The 14,662-nt window shown below is 43.2% G+C and overlaps 6 protein-coding genes across 6 annotated transcripts; 5 read left to right on the forward strand and 1 right to left on the reverse strand.

Annotated features, from left to right (window-relative positions):
• Positions 1 to 4,510: 4,510 nt before the first annotated feature.
• On the reverse strand, positions 4,511 to 4,909 carry IAQ61_005212 (uncharacterized protein; the record flags this gene model as incomplete). Its single annotated transcript, XM_066096708.1, has 1 exon — positions 4,511 to 4,909. One exon carries the CDS (start codon positions 4,907 to 4,909, stop codon positions 4,511 to 4,513), a length of 399 nt encoding a protein of 132 aa, XP_065953403.1.
• Positions 4,910 to 7,503: 2,594 nt separating this feature from the next.
• IAQ61_005213 (uncharacterized protein) lies at positions 7,504 to 9,085 on the forward strand. The gene is made up of 2 exons (XM_003842959.2): positions 7,504 to 8,630; positions 8,682 to 9,085. Exons 1-2 carry the CDS (start codon positions 7,780 to 7,782, stop codon positions 8,875 to 8,877), a joined length of 1,047 nt encoding a protein of 348 aa, XP_003843007.1. The 5' UTR covers positions 7,504 to 7,779; the 3' UTR covers positions 8,878 to 9,085.
• A 294-nt stretch (positions 9,086 to 9,379) lies between these two features.
• On the forward strand, positions 9,380 to 10,117 carry IAQ61_005214 (uncharacterized protein; the record flags this gene model as incomplete). Its single annotated transcript, XM_066096709.1, has 2 exons — positions 9,380 to 9,749; positions 9,864 to 10,117. The coding sequence occupies 2 exons, from the start codon at positions 9,380 to 9,382 to the stop codon at positions 10,115 to 10,117; spliced, it is 624 nt and encodes a 207-aa protein (XP_065953404.1).
• A 295-nt stretch (positions 10,118 to 10,412) lies between these two features.
• Positions 10,413 to 12,790, forward strand: IAQ61_005215 (uncharacterized protein; the record flags this gene model as incomplete). The annotated part of the gene is made up of 3 exons (XM_003842958.2): positions 10,413 to 10,721; positions 10,807 to 10,955; positions 11,062 to 12,790. 3 exons carry the CDS (start codon positions 10,413 to 10,415, stop codon positions 12,788 to 12,790), a joined length of 2,187 nt encoding a protein of 728 aa, XP_003843006.2.
• A 905-nt stretch (positions 12,791 to 13,695) lies between these two features.
• Positions 13,696 to 13,996, forward strand: IAQ61_005216 (uncharacterized protein; the record flags this gene model as incomplete). The annotated part of the gene is made up of 2 exons (XM_066096710.1): positions 13,696 to 13,810; positions 13,893 to 13,996. 2 exons carry the CDS (start codon positions 13,696 to 13,698, stop codon positions 13,994 to 13,996), a joined length of 219 nt encoding a protein of 72 aa, XP_065953405.1.
• Positions 13,997 to 14,201: 205 nt separating this feature from the next.
• Positions 14,202 to 14,656, forward strand: IAQ61_005217 (uncharacterized protein; the record flags this gene model as incomplete). Its single annotated transcript, XM_003842957.2, has 2 exons — positions 14,202 to 14,255; positions 14,303 to 14,656. 2 exons carry the CDS (start codon positions 14,202 to 14,204, stop codon positions 14,654 to 14,656), a joined length of 408 nt encoding a protein of 135 aa, XP_003843005.1.
• Between the last annotated feature and the right edge of the window lie 6 nt (positions 14,657 to 14,662).

A 14,662-nucleotide genomic window follows, 5' to 3' on the forward strand; every position in this document is an offset into this window, starting at 1 on the left:
AGACCTGCACTAGGTTAGAGGCTATCCTTATTAATAATCCTAATATCTACTAAGCCCTCTATAACTAGCTTTAGTTTTATTATAGTTAATAGGAAGGGTTGCCTGTATATTAAAAAGAAAGGGACCCTTAGGACCTATATAGGAAAACCTACTAAAGGCACTTACTACTAGTTTATACTATAATTCTACTAGCTCTACTATTATTTTAAGGATCTTATATTAAGGGCTTAAACTAATAATACTATTACTCTACTTGCCCTTACTACCTACTTACGCGCTTATAATTAGTATTAGCTTAGTGCTATTATTCTATCTACTACTAGTGCTCTAGTATTTATACTTTAGTCTACTATTACGCCTTTATATAGTAGTTATAGTAATAATAATATTATATAACTAGCTACTACTACTAGTAATACCTTTTAGTGTATTAACTAATATATAAATATAACTTAGGCCTAAACTAAACTTTATATTAATAAGCTAAGAGCGCTACTAAGCGCACTACTTATAGTATTAAGACTCTTAGTATTAGTATTAATTTTCTCTTATTCCCTTATATTTATTCTAATATTTATTTTCTTTAGGCCTAGGGTGCTATATATTAGTAGACTATTAAAGCACTACCCTTATCCTACTACTACTACTACTACTATTTATACTTATTAACTAAGTCTTCCCCTACCTACGCTGCGTGTAAGTGTTACTACTATTACTAAGAAATATAGAGGTGGCAGAATAATATAGATAATAGTCTAGGGGGAGCTAGTAGGGAGTTAGTTATAGATAGTAATAGTATAGATACTACTACCTAATTATTAGCTATATTAGAAAACTTTAGTAGTAGGGCACTTACTTAGAGTATTATTAGGATAAATAATAGCTATCTCTAGTACCCTTTTGCTTCTTAATTATAATAAAGTTCTAAGTTATTATTCTAGTTTTATTCTACCCTTACTTCCTAGCTTTTATATATATTAGGCTATTATTATATATAATATCCCTATACTATTTCTTAAACCTATCTAGAGCCTCTATATCCTATACTACCTCTAGTAGGTGCTATATTAGATTTATACACCCCTTCTATTTTACTAGGACTTAATACTTTCCTTTTCCTCTTATATTCTTTATATAAAGGATCTCTTCTACTTCCTATTTATCTAGTATTATATCTTTATTTTCTAGAGTACTTATTAGGCCTAGTTATAAGTCTTAAAGCTTCTAGCTTAGTAGTAGATTATTAGTAGCTCTCTCTAGTAGATCTATATATATAGTCTTATATAAGTTCCCTAGTAAGTCTAATACTACTATAAGTAGAGTAGGGACTTCTATTACTTTATACTTTACCTATAGCTAGTTAAACTTTTTACTTAGTTAGTTAATCTTTATATTATATATTATAAACTAAACTATATTATTTTTTAGGAACCTTTTTACTAGGTATTAGGACTAGTTTATTACCTTCTATTATTATTACTATTAGAATATAATAGTAGGTTATACTAGCTCTACACCCTAGTATAGGTGTAATAAGAACGCTATAGCGTCCCTATAAGGATTCTTAGGCTTTACTAGTAGTAATATTATCTTTTATAGCGTGTCTATAGTATACCTATATAAAAGTAGATTTAGGCTAATACTAGTTATACTAGGGTCCCTATTATTAAGTGCAAGCTAGTATACTAGGAGGTAGTTAGGCTAGTTAGTCTACTTAAAGTATACTATTATACGCAGGACTACCTATACCTCTTAGTTTACCTACTCTATCCTGCTATCTATCTAGGGGTAGTATATAGTAGATAGTAACTAGTTTATCTTTATTATTTAGTATAATATTAACTAGAAAGATCCTAACTAGTCTAAGCCTTAGTTAGTAATAATAGAGAATAGGAAGCCCTAGAACTGCTACTAATTATCCTAACTAGCTACTATAGAGACTATTACTTTAAGCTAAATATATTTAGATATTCTATTAGTAATAACTAATAGGAACTAGGGTTTACTATTATCTTTTGTAGGTAGGTTAACTATAAAATCTATAGATATTTAGGACTAGTATTATAACGCTACTAGGATAGGTTATAACAAACCCTATTAGCGCTTCTAGGAGATATAAGCACTATAATAGTAGTGAACTAATAGGGAGAGTAACCTATTTAAACGAGGAGAAGTAGGAAGGGCTAGGTTTAATAGTAGTAATCCTATAGTAGAGGATATAAGTTTAAGGTTAGATTATAAGAGATAGGTTAATATTAAAGAGTTAAAGTAAAGTCTCTTAGAGTAATACTATTCTATCCTCTAATCCTTTATACCTTTATACTATTTAACCTACCTAAATTTTAGGCTAAGTCTTGTTTTCTCCTATATACCCTATACTATAGTATAAACCTCCCCCTCCTTTAAGCTTAGCCCTATTAAGCTTAGCCCTTACTCTCCTCCTCTAGGTTAGCAACCCTAGTTCCTAGCTCGTCGAGCTTTAGGTAAGGGGGTAGGAGTATCTAGGGTCTCTAATCTTAAACCTAAACTTAACAAGATAGTTCTCCTCTACGCCCTTACTAGGCTTCCTAGATAGCCTAGCCCTAGGCGCCTAGATCCCTCTACCTTTTATTCCTCTTTAATAGCTCCTAGATACTTTTTAACTATATCTAAAGTCTCTAATTACTTAATCTATCTATTATACCTCTACTACTCTCCTACCTTAGTAGGCTATACCCCCTTTGTACTAAAATAGGATTAGTCTAGTACCCTAGCTTCCTTATCCTTACTAAATATAAGCTTCTTATTCTTAACGTAGATAGCCTAATTCTTCTTTAACTCTTTTACTATCTTAACCTAACTCTTCCTAATCTATACTCCTATCCTTTCTCTATTTAAATCTCCTATTAGGTACTTCTAGATCTCTGCCTTTACTAAAGGGTTATCCTATTAAACCTAATATATAATTGCCTTTAAGACCTAGGTTAGATAGGTAGCCTAGATATCTCTAGGAAATTGCTATTAGACTCTACTATATTTAACTAGGTGCCCTAATAGAGTCTTTAGGGCTATACTTATCTATAGGTAGGCTAGTGCAATCTCTATATATATCTCTATCTCTAGCACCTCTATTATTATTATATTATCCTATACTTTTATATACTATAGTAGAACTATACACTATATTTAAGTAGTAGGTCTAGTAAATCTATATAATATTACTAGGCTTATAATCCTTACTTATCCTTTTTAATAGATTTCCTTCTCCTATCTTACCTTAGGGCACTTCTCCCTTAGCTCTTTAGGCTAGTATACCCTATCTTCCTATACCTAGATATAAGCCCTCTTGTTCCTCCTTAATCCTTTATCTATCTAATTTACCTAATTCTTCTATACTTCTTTAAATCTAATAAGGAGCTTAGTATACTTATCTTAGTCCTTATTATTAAAAGAAACTAAGCCTTAGATTATCTTAAGCCCTTATCCTAACTATATAACCTTAGAAAGGTTCACGTCTATATAATAAAAGAATATCTAGTCCCCTACCTAGGTATACTTAGTATAGTATAGGTATAAGATTAGGTTTATAGTTTCCTAGATTATAGTATATTAGAGCTAGTATCCTATATCCCCTTATACTAGCTATTAAATAATAGAGTAGTATATAGTCCTACACTATCCTAAATTAGCTACCTACTTTATCTCCCTTAAGTACTATTTATATATTTTAAAGTAGTTATCTACTATCCTTACTAGCTCTAGGTCTTTATAGATCTAAGTAAAGGTGTCTAGGGTTATACTTCCTTTCTATAGAAATTTAGATTACTAAGGTTAGGAATAATTTAGGAGATAGATTATTAGATTATATCTACTATAATTAGACTTATATATATAGAGCTTTAGCTACCCTTACTAGAAGGTGTATAATTAGTAAACCTTCCTTACTAGAGCTCCTGCTTTTATTAGGCAGTTAGGAGTAAGCTAGCAGTTAATTAGATAGTAGGTTATACAGGGGTATTTAATTAGGATTAATTGGGATTGATTGGATCAAGATGCTCCGTGATCCGGTTGTTATCCCTCCTGCAACACTTAGTAATCACCTAACTCAATAATTAGTTATGCGTGCGTTACGCGAACACGTGCATAAGGCGCGTAGCCTTGGTAAGCCACTAGTTCTCTGTAGGCTGGCAAAGATGGGTTGGTGTATACCCCCTTGGGTATTAGGTTGGCTCTGCCGTAATCATCCTTGTAGTAAGATATTCAATTGTGAGGCAACTCCGCTCGGAGCAGAGTGTCAGCATAGGATAATCTGTGATCTGGTCTGACCTATCAACAAAGAAATGCATGACGGGGCTTCTTCAGGTTGGAGTAGACCTCAATGAGTTGGGGCTCTCAAGGCCCATAGCGCGCAGCGCCTTGGTCCCACCCCGCCTTCCACCTCACAAGACAACTACGCCCCATTTGAGCGATGCGTCATCCAAATCAACACGAGCCTATATCTCCAAACCCTTAAGGAATATAGTGAACGACTCTACAGAACAGTATCTAGGTTGTGGGATATATAGGTACCGCTGCGAGTAGGTAAGGTATATGGTACATGTTTGTAGTACCAGCAGTACCGGTACCGTAGGCTCGCTAATTTTTCCGCAGCGCTGTATGACATTGCCATCAACAGCTTCTTTGTAACCTGCTCTGTATCCTCCACGTTGTCTGACATGAGACGGCCGTTGCTGCCTATGAAATGGCGATTTACGGAATCCCACAATGGTAATCTTCTGGAAGCAAGGATGGTTTGGCGTGCGGACGACCCTAGGTAGCTGAGCAGAGTGACGGATTGCACAACCATGATACTAGGCACTGTAATACGGTAGGTAGCTGACAAACACTCCGACTGAGGCGCTTCATCGGCGCTTCCGCATCTCTTGGACATCTAAATCAGTACAAAAGTTGCGCTGGACTTGTCGCCATGACCTCATAGGAAGCTGTATTTCCTCCAAGGTGCAGCGGCTGCGCGGAATATGCATGCGGAGCTTTAGCGAGCGCTGAGTAAACTCCCCTGTTTGTGACTACAGTTCGTGTCAACGCTTGACACAGCTAATATTAGGTCACTTTTCCATCTTTGATTGGCACGCAAGTACTCCCACGCGCAGTTGCTACTAGTGTGTTGTAGAGAATAAGATACCCAATGCATCATCGCAGGAGTATGCCAGAACGTTCCCTAGGTCACACGGCGCGAGTCGATGACTACATCTGAACTGGCCTCATGGGTCAAGATGAGCAATCGATTCCACGCTTTGGACACTTTCTTCAAACCATCAGAGTTGGAAATCCTCGGCTGGCTTCCGCCTTTGATCAGCTATTTGGCATGCTTACCACACTGTAGACAAATGTAAAGTCTTCATGGAGCAATGAGTATTTACAGACAACAGGAATTCATGTACTAATATACAATGTGTGCCTAATGGAATGAAAATCATCCCACAAGAAACCAGAATACAAACTACCAAGCACTTCCTCGACTGACTTTCCCCACCATTGCTATCAGCTGGCCAACTCGACGACCAACAATACCTATTGAGTCTTCACACCGTCCATCTTGCAGGTGCGGCTCAAAATAAGCATCTGACTACAGCAGCCCTACAGCTCCCGCTGCACTTTAGCTACCAGTGCGTTCGGATCCTGCGCGCCAGGACGTAGATGGACGCCACGCTTCTAAATTCGGCTTCTACAACGTCCAATTGCACTCATCGCGTGGGTATCTTTGCATACTCACCGTCTCCAACTGATCTGATAGCATCTCGTGCTTGACTGCCATTCGGTACCGAAGCGATTCACAGAACGCTCGGGTCCACCATTTACCAGAAAAGTACTACATTCTGGCCTCCACCGCCTTCAGACCAAGCCACGATATCACGGTTATACGATACGACGCCGGCTTAGAACATCCAGGATTACTGTTTTGACACTTTACTCTTTCTAAACTCGCGAACCTTGAGGCCTTAAGACAAGACATAGCAGCTTTAGAACCAGGCGTCCCCAGCCCGCTCTCAAAGGATATAAAACTATCAAGTCCCAACTCCGGATTGATATTTCACCAGCAGCTCAGACAGCTAGACACTATACCTCTTCTGTAATTGATCTTAAATCTGTCGGTCCAATATTTTCGCAGAAGATACCACCCAAAAGGCTTTTTTGAGAGGTAAAATACCTTTGCCTCTGAGCGTTTGAACAACTTGAGCAGCCGGTCGGCCTCCAGTCACATATACCATCACCACTATCAGCACTACTGGCCATCCTCGGACTTACAAGATCAAGACGACCATTTCACAAGACCACAACTCCCAAATCTTATCCAAAAATTCTTCAATCCGCCGAGCAACTCTACCCAAATCATTTCATTTCCCTTCTCAATCCATCAGCTCTCAGCACCTCGTCTTCAAGCACATCTCAATCCAATCAGCCCTGAGAACTGAATCGAGTCCTCGAAACCCCTTCAGCATCGGAGAAGAATACATCAAGATCTCCTGGCGTCACAACTCCAACCTACGGCAGAACCAAAGTCGAGACCTTCTACAAACCCCACCATGTCTTCCTCGTCTTCGTCACCAGGAAATACTTCGACTGCTGGTTCCAACACTTCTCAACAGCTGCCTTATGCACCCTTTCCGTACCCCATGCCACCCAAAGGGCAACAACAGGGTGGTAATGGCAAATAAAAAAAATCGTTTTCAAACTCCCATATACTGCATCATATGGAGGTCTTGGTTCGATGTCGTTACTGTTTTGACGCAACGGTTAGACGTGGCTGACGTCTTCGCAGCCGTTTCTCGGTAGCGTGTCCCTTTTTTGATGGCTTGTTTCTGGTGGAGTTTATTGTGTATAGCTTGCGGGCATTGTATTCATGGATGTTGGATATACCCTTTTTCGTCTTTCGTTTATATCTCTTGGTTTTAGATCGCTTACAAGTCTCCGCTCTCTCGATTTTAGATCTCTTACAAGTCTCCGCTCTCTCGATTTTAGATCTCTTACAAGTCCCCTCTCCCTCGGTTCTTATATCTCGTCCAAGTCGCTTTACTTCTTTGTGTTCGCAATCTTCGCGTCCATGTTTATCCAATTTTTCTTTTGGCGCCGTCAACCTATGATCATCTATTTCGGTATCATGGCCATCATTCATGTCTGTACCTCCTACTTCATAGCTTGCGCGGATGCATCTAAAGGTCGGGATTTGTTTCTGTGGGGTACCGGTACCGTATGGCGTTAAAATAGACGTGTTTCTAGACCGGAAAGACTATGTATGCATGTAAACTCTTGGTAGCCCTAATGAGCACTCACAATCCATGAACAGGTCTAATTTTAGACAATCACTTGCAAAAGCGTGACGCTACTCCAACTTACGGACGGAATTCTGTCTTGGGGTCGAAAAGTGCTGGAGCACAATGTCGAGTCATGGTAATCTGCCAGGATAAGGCTTAATGTCATGTCAGTTGAGCGGTGGAGGGCGCATGACTAAGCAGGTGGAGGCATTGATTCCGTCATAGCGCCAACCCTACGTACTCTCCGCGAAAGTCCACGCGACTACCGTTATACATCCGGACCGCACGCGTGCTACTGTAGCGGAGACCTCATACACCTTCCCCATTTCCTGGATCTGCCTGTTTCAATCCTGTCGAAAAACGCTGCCCCGGCTAATCACACGCACTGCCGGCCTCCTAATCCTTCGACTAGACTGACACACGCCGTCTATCTCTCCGCTACAACGCTCTCCCATCGATCTAGGCGCTGTCCATCACACATTCCACCATGTCTCCTTCACGATCACGGAGTGCGATCCTTCCTCTTCTCGCCATCTCCTCACTTCTCCCCCAGTCCGCATGGGCATTTGACTGCAAAGACATCGCAGCACAAGGCGTCCATTTCAATTTCAAGGAATTAGGCGGCCCCCACATGGTTCACTGGAAGGAGGATGACTTAGAGCACGAGATATCCTACAAATACAACTTCACCATTGACCTGTGCAACTCGCTCAAATGGCACAAAGGTGGCAGCTTAGCAACTGAGTGCCATCACGGCTCAAGAGTTTGCGGTATTCGCGAACTGATATTCCTGGATTCGGAGAAGAACTCTACAATCACACCTATCGATATTGCAGGGACGTATAAGACACAAACTGGTCGCGACATCGACGCCAAGTTTGAGCTACTGCGCGACTCGAAAAGCAACTCTGATGCTGGACGCGAGGGTGTCCGGGCCATACTGAATGGTGGTCGCTTCCCTTTTGATGACAAGAAGAATGGGGTCGATCAGCGTGCTATTGTGGAATTTGTATGCGACAAGGAACGCTCAGGTCTTGAGGGCGACGAGAAGGACAACGGTGAGACCGAAGATGAACCCAAGGATGATGACAAGGGCAAGGAAAAGGATGGCGATGACAAGAAGGAGGAGAAGCTTAGACGGAGAGAAGACTCCACGAAGGGCAAATGCGAGGACAGCGACAACAGTTTGCGCTTTTGCGGCTACCAAATCGAACAGGCTAGCAAGGATAAGACAGCCCGAACTCTACGCCTCGAATGGCGCACCAAGTACGCTTGTGAGGATGCGCCAACTGACAGTTCGAGTTCATCCTGGGGCTTTTTCGGATGGTTCTTCATCATGTACGTCTCCACATCCCTCACCCTTCAAGTATTGTTACTGACAAGACCTAGCCTGTTCCTCGCAATCGCTGCTTACCTAATCTTCGGCTCCTGGCTCAACTACAACCGCTACGGTGCTCGTGGTTGGGATCTGCTTCCTCACGGCGATACTATCCGCGATATGCCATACATTGCAAAGGACTTTGCGAGAAAGGTTGTGGGCACTGTGCAGGGAAGTGGAAGCAGAGGGGGCTATGCTGCTGTGTAGAGCGCAACTCGTATCGTAGATGATGGCAAGGGACATGAGACATTGTAGAATAGGTGGTATTGCTAGGAGAGTTTTGGAGCTTCTTCATCATTCATGGCGTTCAGAGAGCATTTTACATATGACGCACCAGCAATCTTGGATGGTTTACGCTGTGTCTTTGTAGCCTTTTCTCTGTTTTTATTGCAATTCTAGGGACAACGTTTTGTTGATTGCCTGCTTGCCTGCGATGCTGCGACTGCCTTGTGCAGCCATGTCTTTGCTGGATGTTCTCTCTTACCATTGGCAGCCTATTTTCACAAACCTGTGCATCCATAACATGCAACAGGCTGAGTGCAGATGACGGAAAGATCTGCCTAACGTGAAGTATACCGATGATGCACTTCTGATTGGGCAAGCGCCTGCTTGTTGTAGCCGTGTGCTGCGCCTTCCTTCAGCCTTTATAACTCTTCGAGCCACCACTTCTTCTCCTTTCCATCATTCTACTACATCAGTTGTCGACACCATGGCAGAGATAGCCATCGGCATCATTTCACTCTCCATCCCAATCTGCCAAGGCCTCATCAGTTACATCGATGGCTTCAAGAACGCGAAGAGCAAGGCTGAACAAATCCGCTCCGAATCTGAGAGGCTGGCAAGTCTTCTAGAGCTACTCGATAACACTATCGGTAAACTGGATCATAACGAATGTGTTACCGCTAGTCGCACTGGAATCATTGCCTGCGCGAGTGCCTTGGAGTCGATAAGGAAGAGCGTGGGCGAACCCACCAAGGTTGTGGGATCGAAGCCACGATTTAGCTTCCAAGTTTTGGCTAAGCGCTTTGCTGCACCATTCAAGGAAGCAGACGTGAAATACAGGAAGGATGTGCTCAGCAGTATACAGCTAAGTCTTTAGACTGCTTTGCATGCACTGCAAAATGTAGTAGTCATATGTAGACGAGTTGCAAATCAAACGATCTGACAACAATATAGAGACCAACAACGGCGAGATGCTGAGAAAGTCGAATGTCTCATCACTCAGCTAGCTCGAAGCAACCACGACAGCATGCAACAAATTCTAACCCGTCACCAAGACTTCGCACAATCGACTTTATCATACAATGACGAGCAAAGACTACTATCGCAGCATGAGACTACTGCCAGTGAGCAACGGGTTGAGTCATTCCGACACGATATTGCGAGCGTACAAATGACTTTGCAATCCATGACCTCAAATATAGCACATTTGGCTACATTGTCATAACTCGGCCCTGTTTTGATGCGAGTGGTAAGTACCTCAGCCAGCATCGCCCGTCGACTTACTGATCTGCAGCTAGGCATCAAAGCTAGACTCGACCTCATCAGAATCCGCAACTCCAGCCCTCCAAACAATCTCACAGATCAGGCTTAGGAAGAAAATGCGACGACCCGAACCTAGACGCTGCAGTTGTCACCGCGACGGTGCATCCCGCACATTGCTTCGATGGCCCGTATCAATCGCACTTGCGTCGTCCTTTCGTCACAACGCAAATTGCCCTCTAGCAACTTCACAAGAAGTCATGAGGGACTTGAGACTTGAATTGTCAATCTATAGCTTCTTGCTAAGAAAGCAGTTCAAGATCGCGCTGGGATACCAAAGCAATGCGTCATCGATATCTATTGCGAATAGTCTGCAATGCATCCGATTCGTTACAAAAGACTCACCAGGTTTCAGACTATTGGAAGATTTGATCACGAGTAATGAGGGCAGCGAATGGAAGATTCATTTCTCCAAGCTTGATGACTGCGCGAACCGAATGTACAGACTTTTCGAAACGCGGCAGGCATCGCCAAGTGATCGTTTGCTCGACGGCCGCACACTTCTTCATGTAAGATTACCTACTTTGCATCTCCTTTTTCCACGTAACTTGTGATTGAACTATACATGCATACATATGTTAAGTAATGTTGTAGTTTGTGTGTGATATCACCACAAGATTTCTCTGGCGCCGCATATCCGATTCCCAGATTTCCGAGCAAGCGACAACGAAAACGAAAAACATGGTAGTTCAGCTTTTTAACTATATGCCTTTGCAAATGAATGAGACCGATAAACGCGGCAGGTACGTCTGAGTCTGGTCCGTTGAAGCTCCAGTACATGCTCACCTAGTCGATATTGAATACCTTCTTTTAAGTCTCAGAAAGCAGTACTGCTGACATGGTTTCCAGAACGGTCCTAGATTTTATTGTGACTTTCGTTCCCGGAGTTTATTTATCAGCTTTCCTGGATCTTTTCAGATATGACGTGCCGATCACCCGTCACCCTTCATCGATCATGTTGCCCATCACAGACGAAATGAGCCATGGTATACGATTAATCTTGCTGCGTGCAAGGGATGATTTCTACAGCTTCATACAAGAAACAAAAGGAGATCCGTCCTTGTTAGGAAACTTCACGCTGTATGAATTGGCAACTCGCGTCGGGTGGCTGGAAGGATGCCAAATTATGCACGAGGCTGGCATGAGCTTGAGAAAAGACAAAAGGCTCAATCGTCGGATCCTGATCATAGCAGTTTACAATGAAGATGCCAGTATGGTCAGATTTTGGCTGGGTGCAAGGAAGACAATGGACAAAGCTGGTCTCGAAGACATTGGGGACCTCGCCGAAGCTTACTGTCACGCCGCCAGCTGTTTTCCAAATGAAACTATACCGAACATACTTCTTGCTGATCTGGTACAGCAGAGACGTGCAATCAAGGACATGATAGAAAAGCATGGTGTCGAGCTTATGTGCAGCATGCGCCCAGACACATTACCAGATGCTCATGTGCACTGTTGTTTATCAGCGCTTGAAGAGCGAGGCGTTGAAGTCCCCGCTGCCTTGTATCCGATAACAGAAAGAGTTTATTGTGCACAAAATCTTAAAAAAGTATCCTATGCTGGAGCATATGCATTAGAACGACTATTCGATAGCGGATTCGAGGATGTGTTTGGCGAAAAGGTGCCGTGTCATCGCGGCACGGCGGGTCTCTCGCCTGTAGTATGCTTCGCAGCTTTTGTCAATCTTGGTAATCCACGTCGAATTGATGGCCACGATGTGCTTAAATGGCTTCTTGAAAAAGGTGCTAATCTGAAGGAGCGATGCGACGGCTGGAGTACAACTGCGGCACACTTCATTGCGGACCAGATCCACTTAGGCCCGAGACTGCATGATACTCTAGATCCCTTGGAAGTATCGGCCCTCCTTACAGATTCACCGGATGATTACACATGCTTTTGTAGCAGCAGAGGTTGTTTGCCCATAACTGCATTCTGGAAGGCTTCGTTCGTCAATGATATTGGGTATCGTACTAAAGAGGAGTCGAGCTTCACAGAATGGGAGGTCGAGAAGCAAAGATCATCCATACTGAGGACTATTGACAAGATCAGGAAATGCACCGATACGGGCACTCACAGGTGGATCATCCCAGAGATCATTCGCTCAATCCTGTTCTTATTGCTGGGCATGCGCCACACTTGTTGTAACATTGCGGACATCGCGTTTCAAATCACAAGGGAGACGGAGAAGGATCCGCAAGATCAGACGATAAGGAGAACATTAAATCTCGAAGATCGCTCAATACATCAGTCCGCAAATTACATCCAGCGCGTCAAGAAAGAAGATGCCTATCTTATCTCTCTGCTCGAACAACTTATCCCAGAATTCGACACCGCTTTCGACGCTTTCAAAGGCAATCTAACGGAGTTTGTGGATACTCAGATGTGGCCCAGAATGATGGATATCTTGCAAAAGCTGAAAGAAGAGGACAAAGTGAAATTCGGCCAAAAGAGATGGGAGATGGGCGTAGTGATGGAGACTGATGGTGAAGAGGACGACGAAATTTCAACGAATGAGGCAGACGATGAATCTGGCGTTCTGGATACAATTGGAGAGGATCTCGACTCTGAAGATGACTAGCTGCGGGGTTGAACGCTACGCTGGTCGCAGGTTTGCTTTCGGGACGTCGACTTGCATGGAGATATGCTGGACTGCTGAGCAGCTCGATTCCAAACGAGTGTATAATCTTCTATACTGTGGTGGGCGGATTCCTTTTGCTCCTGATGAGTTTTTTTTATCATGCGTGGGGAGATCACCTGCGAGCAGGACAGCTGTTACGGAGCCTTTTGCAAGTTTCAATTTCTTTCCTTCGATTTCACGCATCGCAGTGTAGAATCGAAATTGCGGTCGCTCCTTCTATCACTAATCATGGAATAGCTTTTGAATACAACATCTACATTTCGTACCCTTGACTAGATACCTTGACTACCGCGCCACTTGACTACAATCCGGCACCTGCAATGCATGTGGGTGAAAGGATGGAAGTATGTGTTAAGCTACCAAGCGTAGTCTTAGGTTTATTGCATTCATGCAGTTGAATGTGTTCTGCTAAAGGTTTGAACAACGTGGGAGCATGGTGTATATTTCGATCTTCAACGAATGATGTAACATTGAGAAGTGTAGGCCTAGATCAAAATGCGGATATTTGCCGTGTTGGATCCTACGTGGCTTGGTCTGGCGTTTCTGCCCCAGGCCGCTTTCCCACGACCAAGGGCCGTCTCACGGATTTCGTTTCTGCGAAGACGGAGGGCTTGAGATGGGTTTTCTTGGGCGAGTTGAAGGGAGGGGAGATGTAGCATCGATTTGAGAAATGTTTGTTATCGTATGATTGGGGTAGAGTATGAGCACTGATGTTCCTTGCCCTTAAGTCCATACTCACATCACATGTTCTAGTTCTTTTATATTTTGTCTTGATTTGTTCTTTGGATAAATTTTAGGTCAAACAATTGCTGGAGGTTGCGTTTTTGTCACTTCTATTGCCTCAAATGTTCGCCTCAACAACTGGTGACCCTCAATGTTCTACGTCTCTGCTGACTGCGAATTTCCCAGGCGAATTGCGTTCAACCAGAGTAGTTTTCTGCCTAGCCCTTTCACTACTGCGTAATCAAACGGTGCCATGTTTAATTTGTGATTGAGATTACAATCATCCTTCGACTAACCGTCTCGAGACGGCAGAGCAAAGTGAATCAGGATGACGTCGCAAATACAACAATACCGAGAATGCAGGGCCTGCTGATAACAAACCAAGGTGTTAACACTAATGAATTAGGCATATCAAACGCCTGATCAAAAAGGTGACCCAGACGAAGCTTCATGTCGTACGTACAGTCGGCAGGAAGGACGACTGCTTATGCACTAGCCCGAAGAGGCAAGGGGAGTTCTTCTGCTACCTATAATACCAGGCTGCCAACTGCCATTTCCCTTCTTCACTTTTCTCATCATCACGAAGCCGTGCAGCTATTCAAACCAACCAAGTTTAAAATCTTAAGAAATGCCAGGCCCAACTCCAAGTCACGATGGGTACCTTCCCTACTTTCTGCTGTTTGTAAGTCCACTGCATCCCCTTCCCAGACCACCACTGACACCACTCAGACAGCTTTTCTAGCCACTGTACATTCAGTCATCTGCTATGTCTCCCCACCATCCGCCGGGCTTCGCCAATTCTCCGGCCACCTTTCTCCGCCGCATACGCAGCTCCTGGCTCATGTGTACGGAGTGAAGAACATCTACACCAGCCTGATTCGTGCATATGCTGCGTTCAACGTCAACAATCGCGCGCTGTACGACTTGGCAACATCCACCTACGTGCTGGTTCTGTTTCTCTTCATCACCGAGTTAACGGTGTGGAAGACTGCGCGGGTGCGGGAGTCGGTCTTTCCTTTTCTCAATGCGGGGGTTGGCCTGACGTGGATGATGGCGGCGAGGGGATGGTACCTGGCAAATTAAGAAGCT

Source organism: Plenodomus lingam, assembly GCF_022343315.1.
Source record: "Plenodomus lingam strain CAN1 chromosome Unknown contig_21, whole genome shotgun sequence".
NCBI classification, from domain to species: Eukaryota; Fungi; Ascomycota; class Dothideomycetes; order Pleosporales; family Leptosphaeriaceae; genus Plenodomus; species Plenodomus lingam.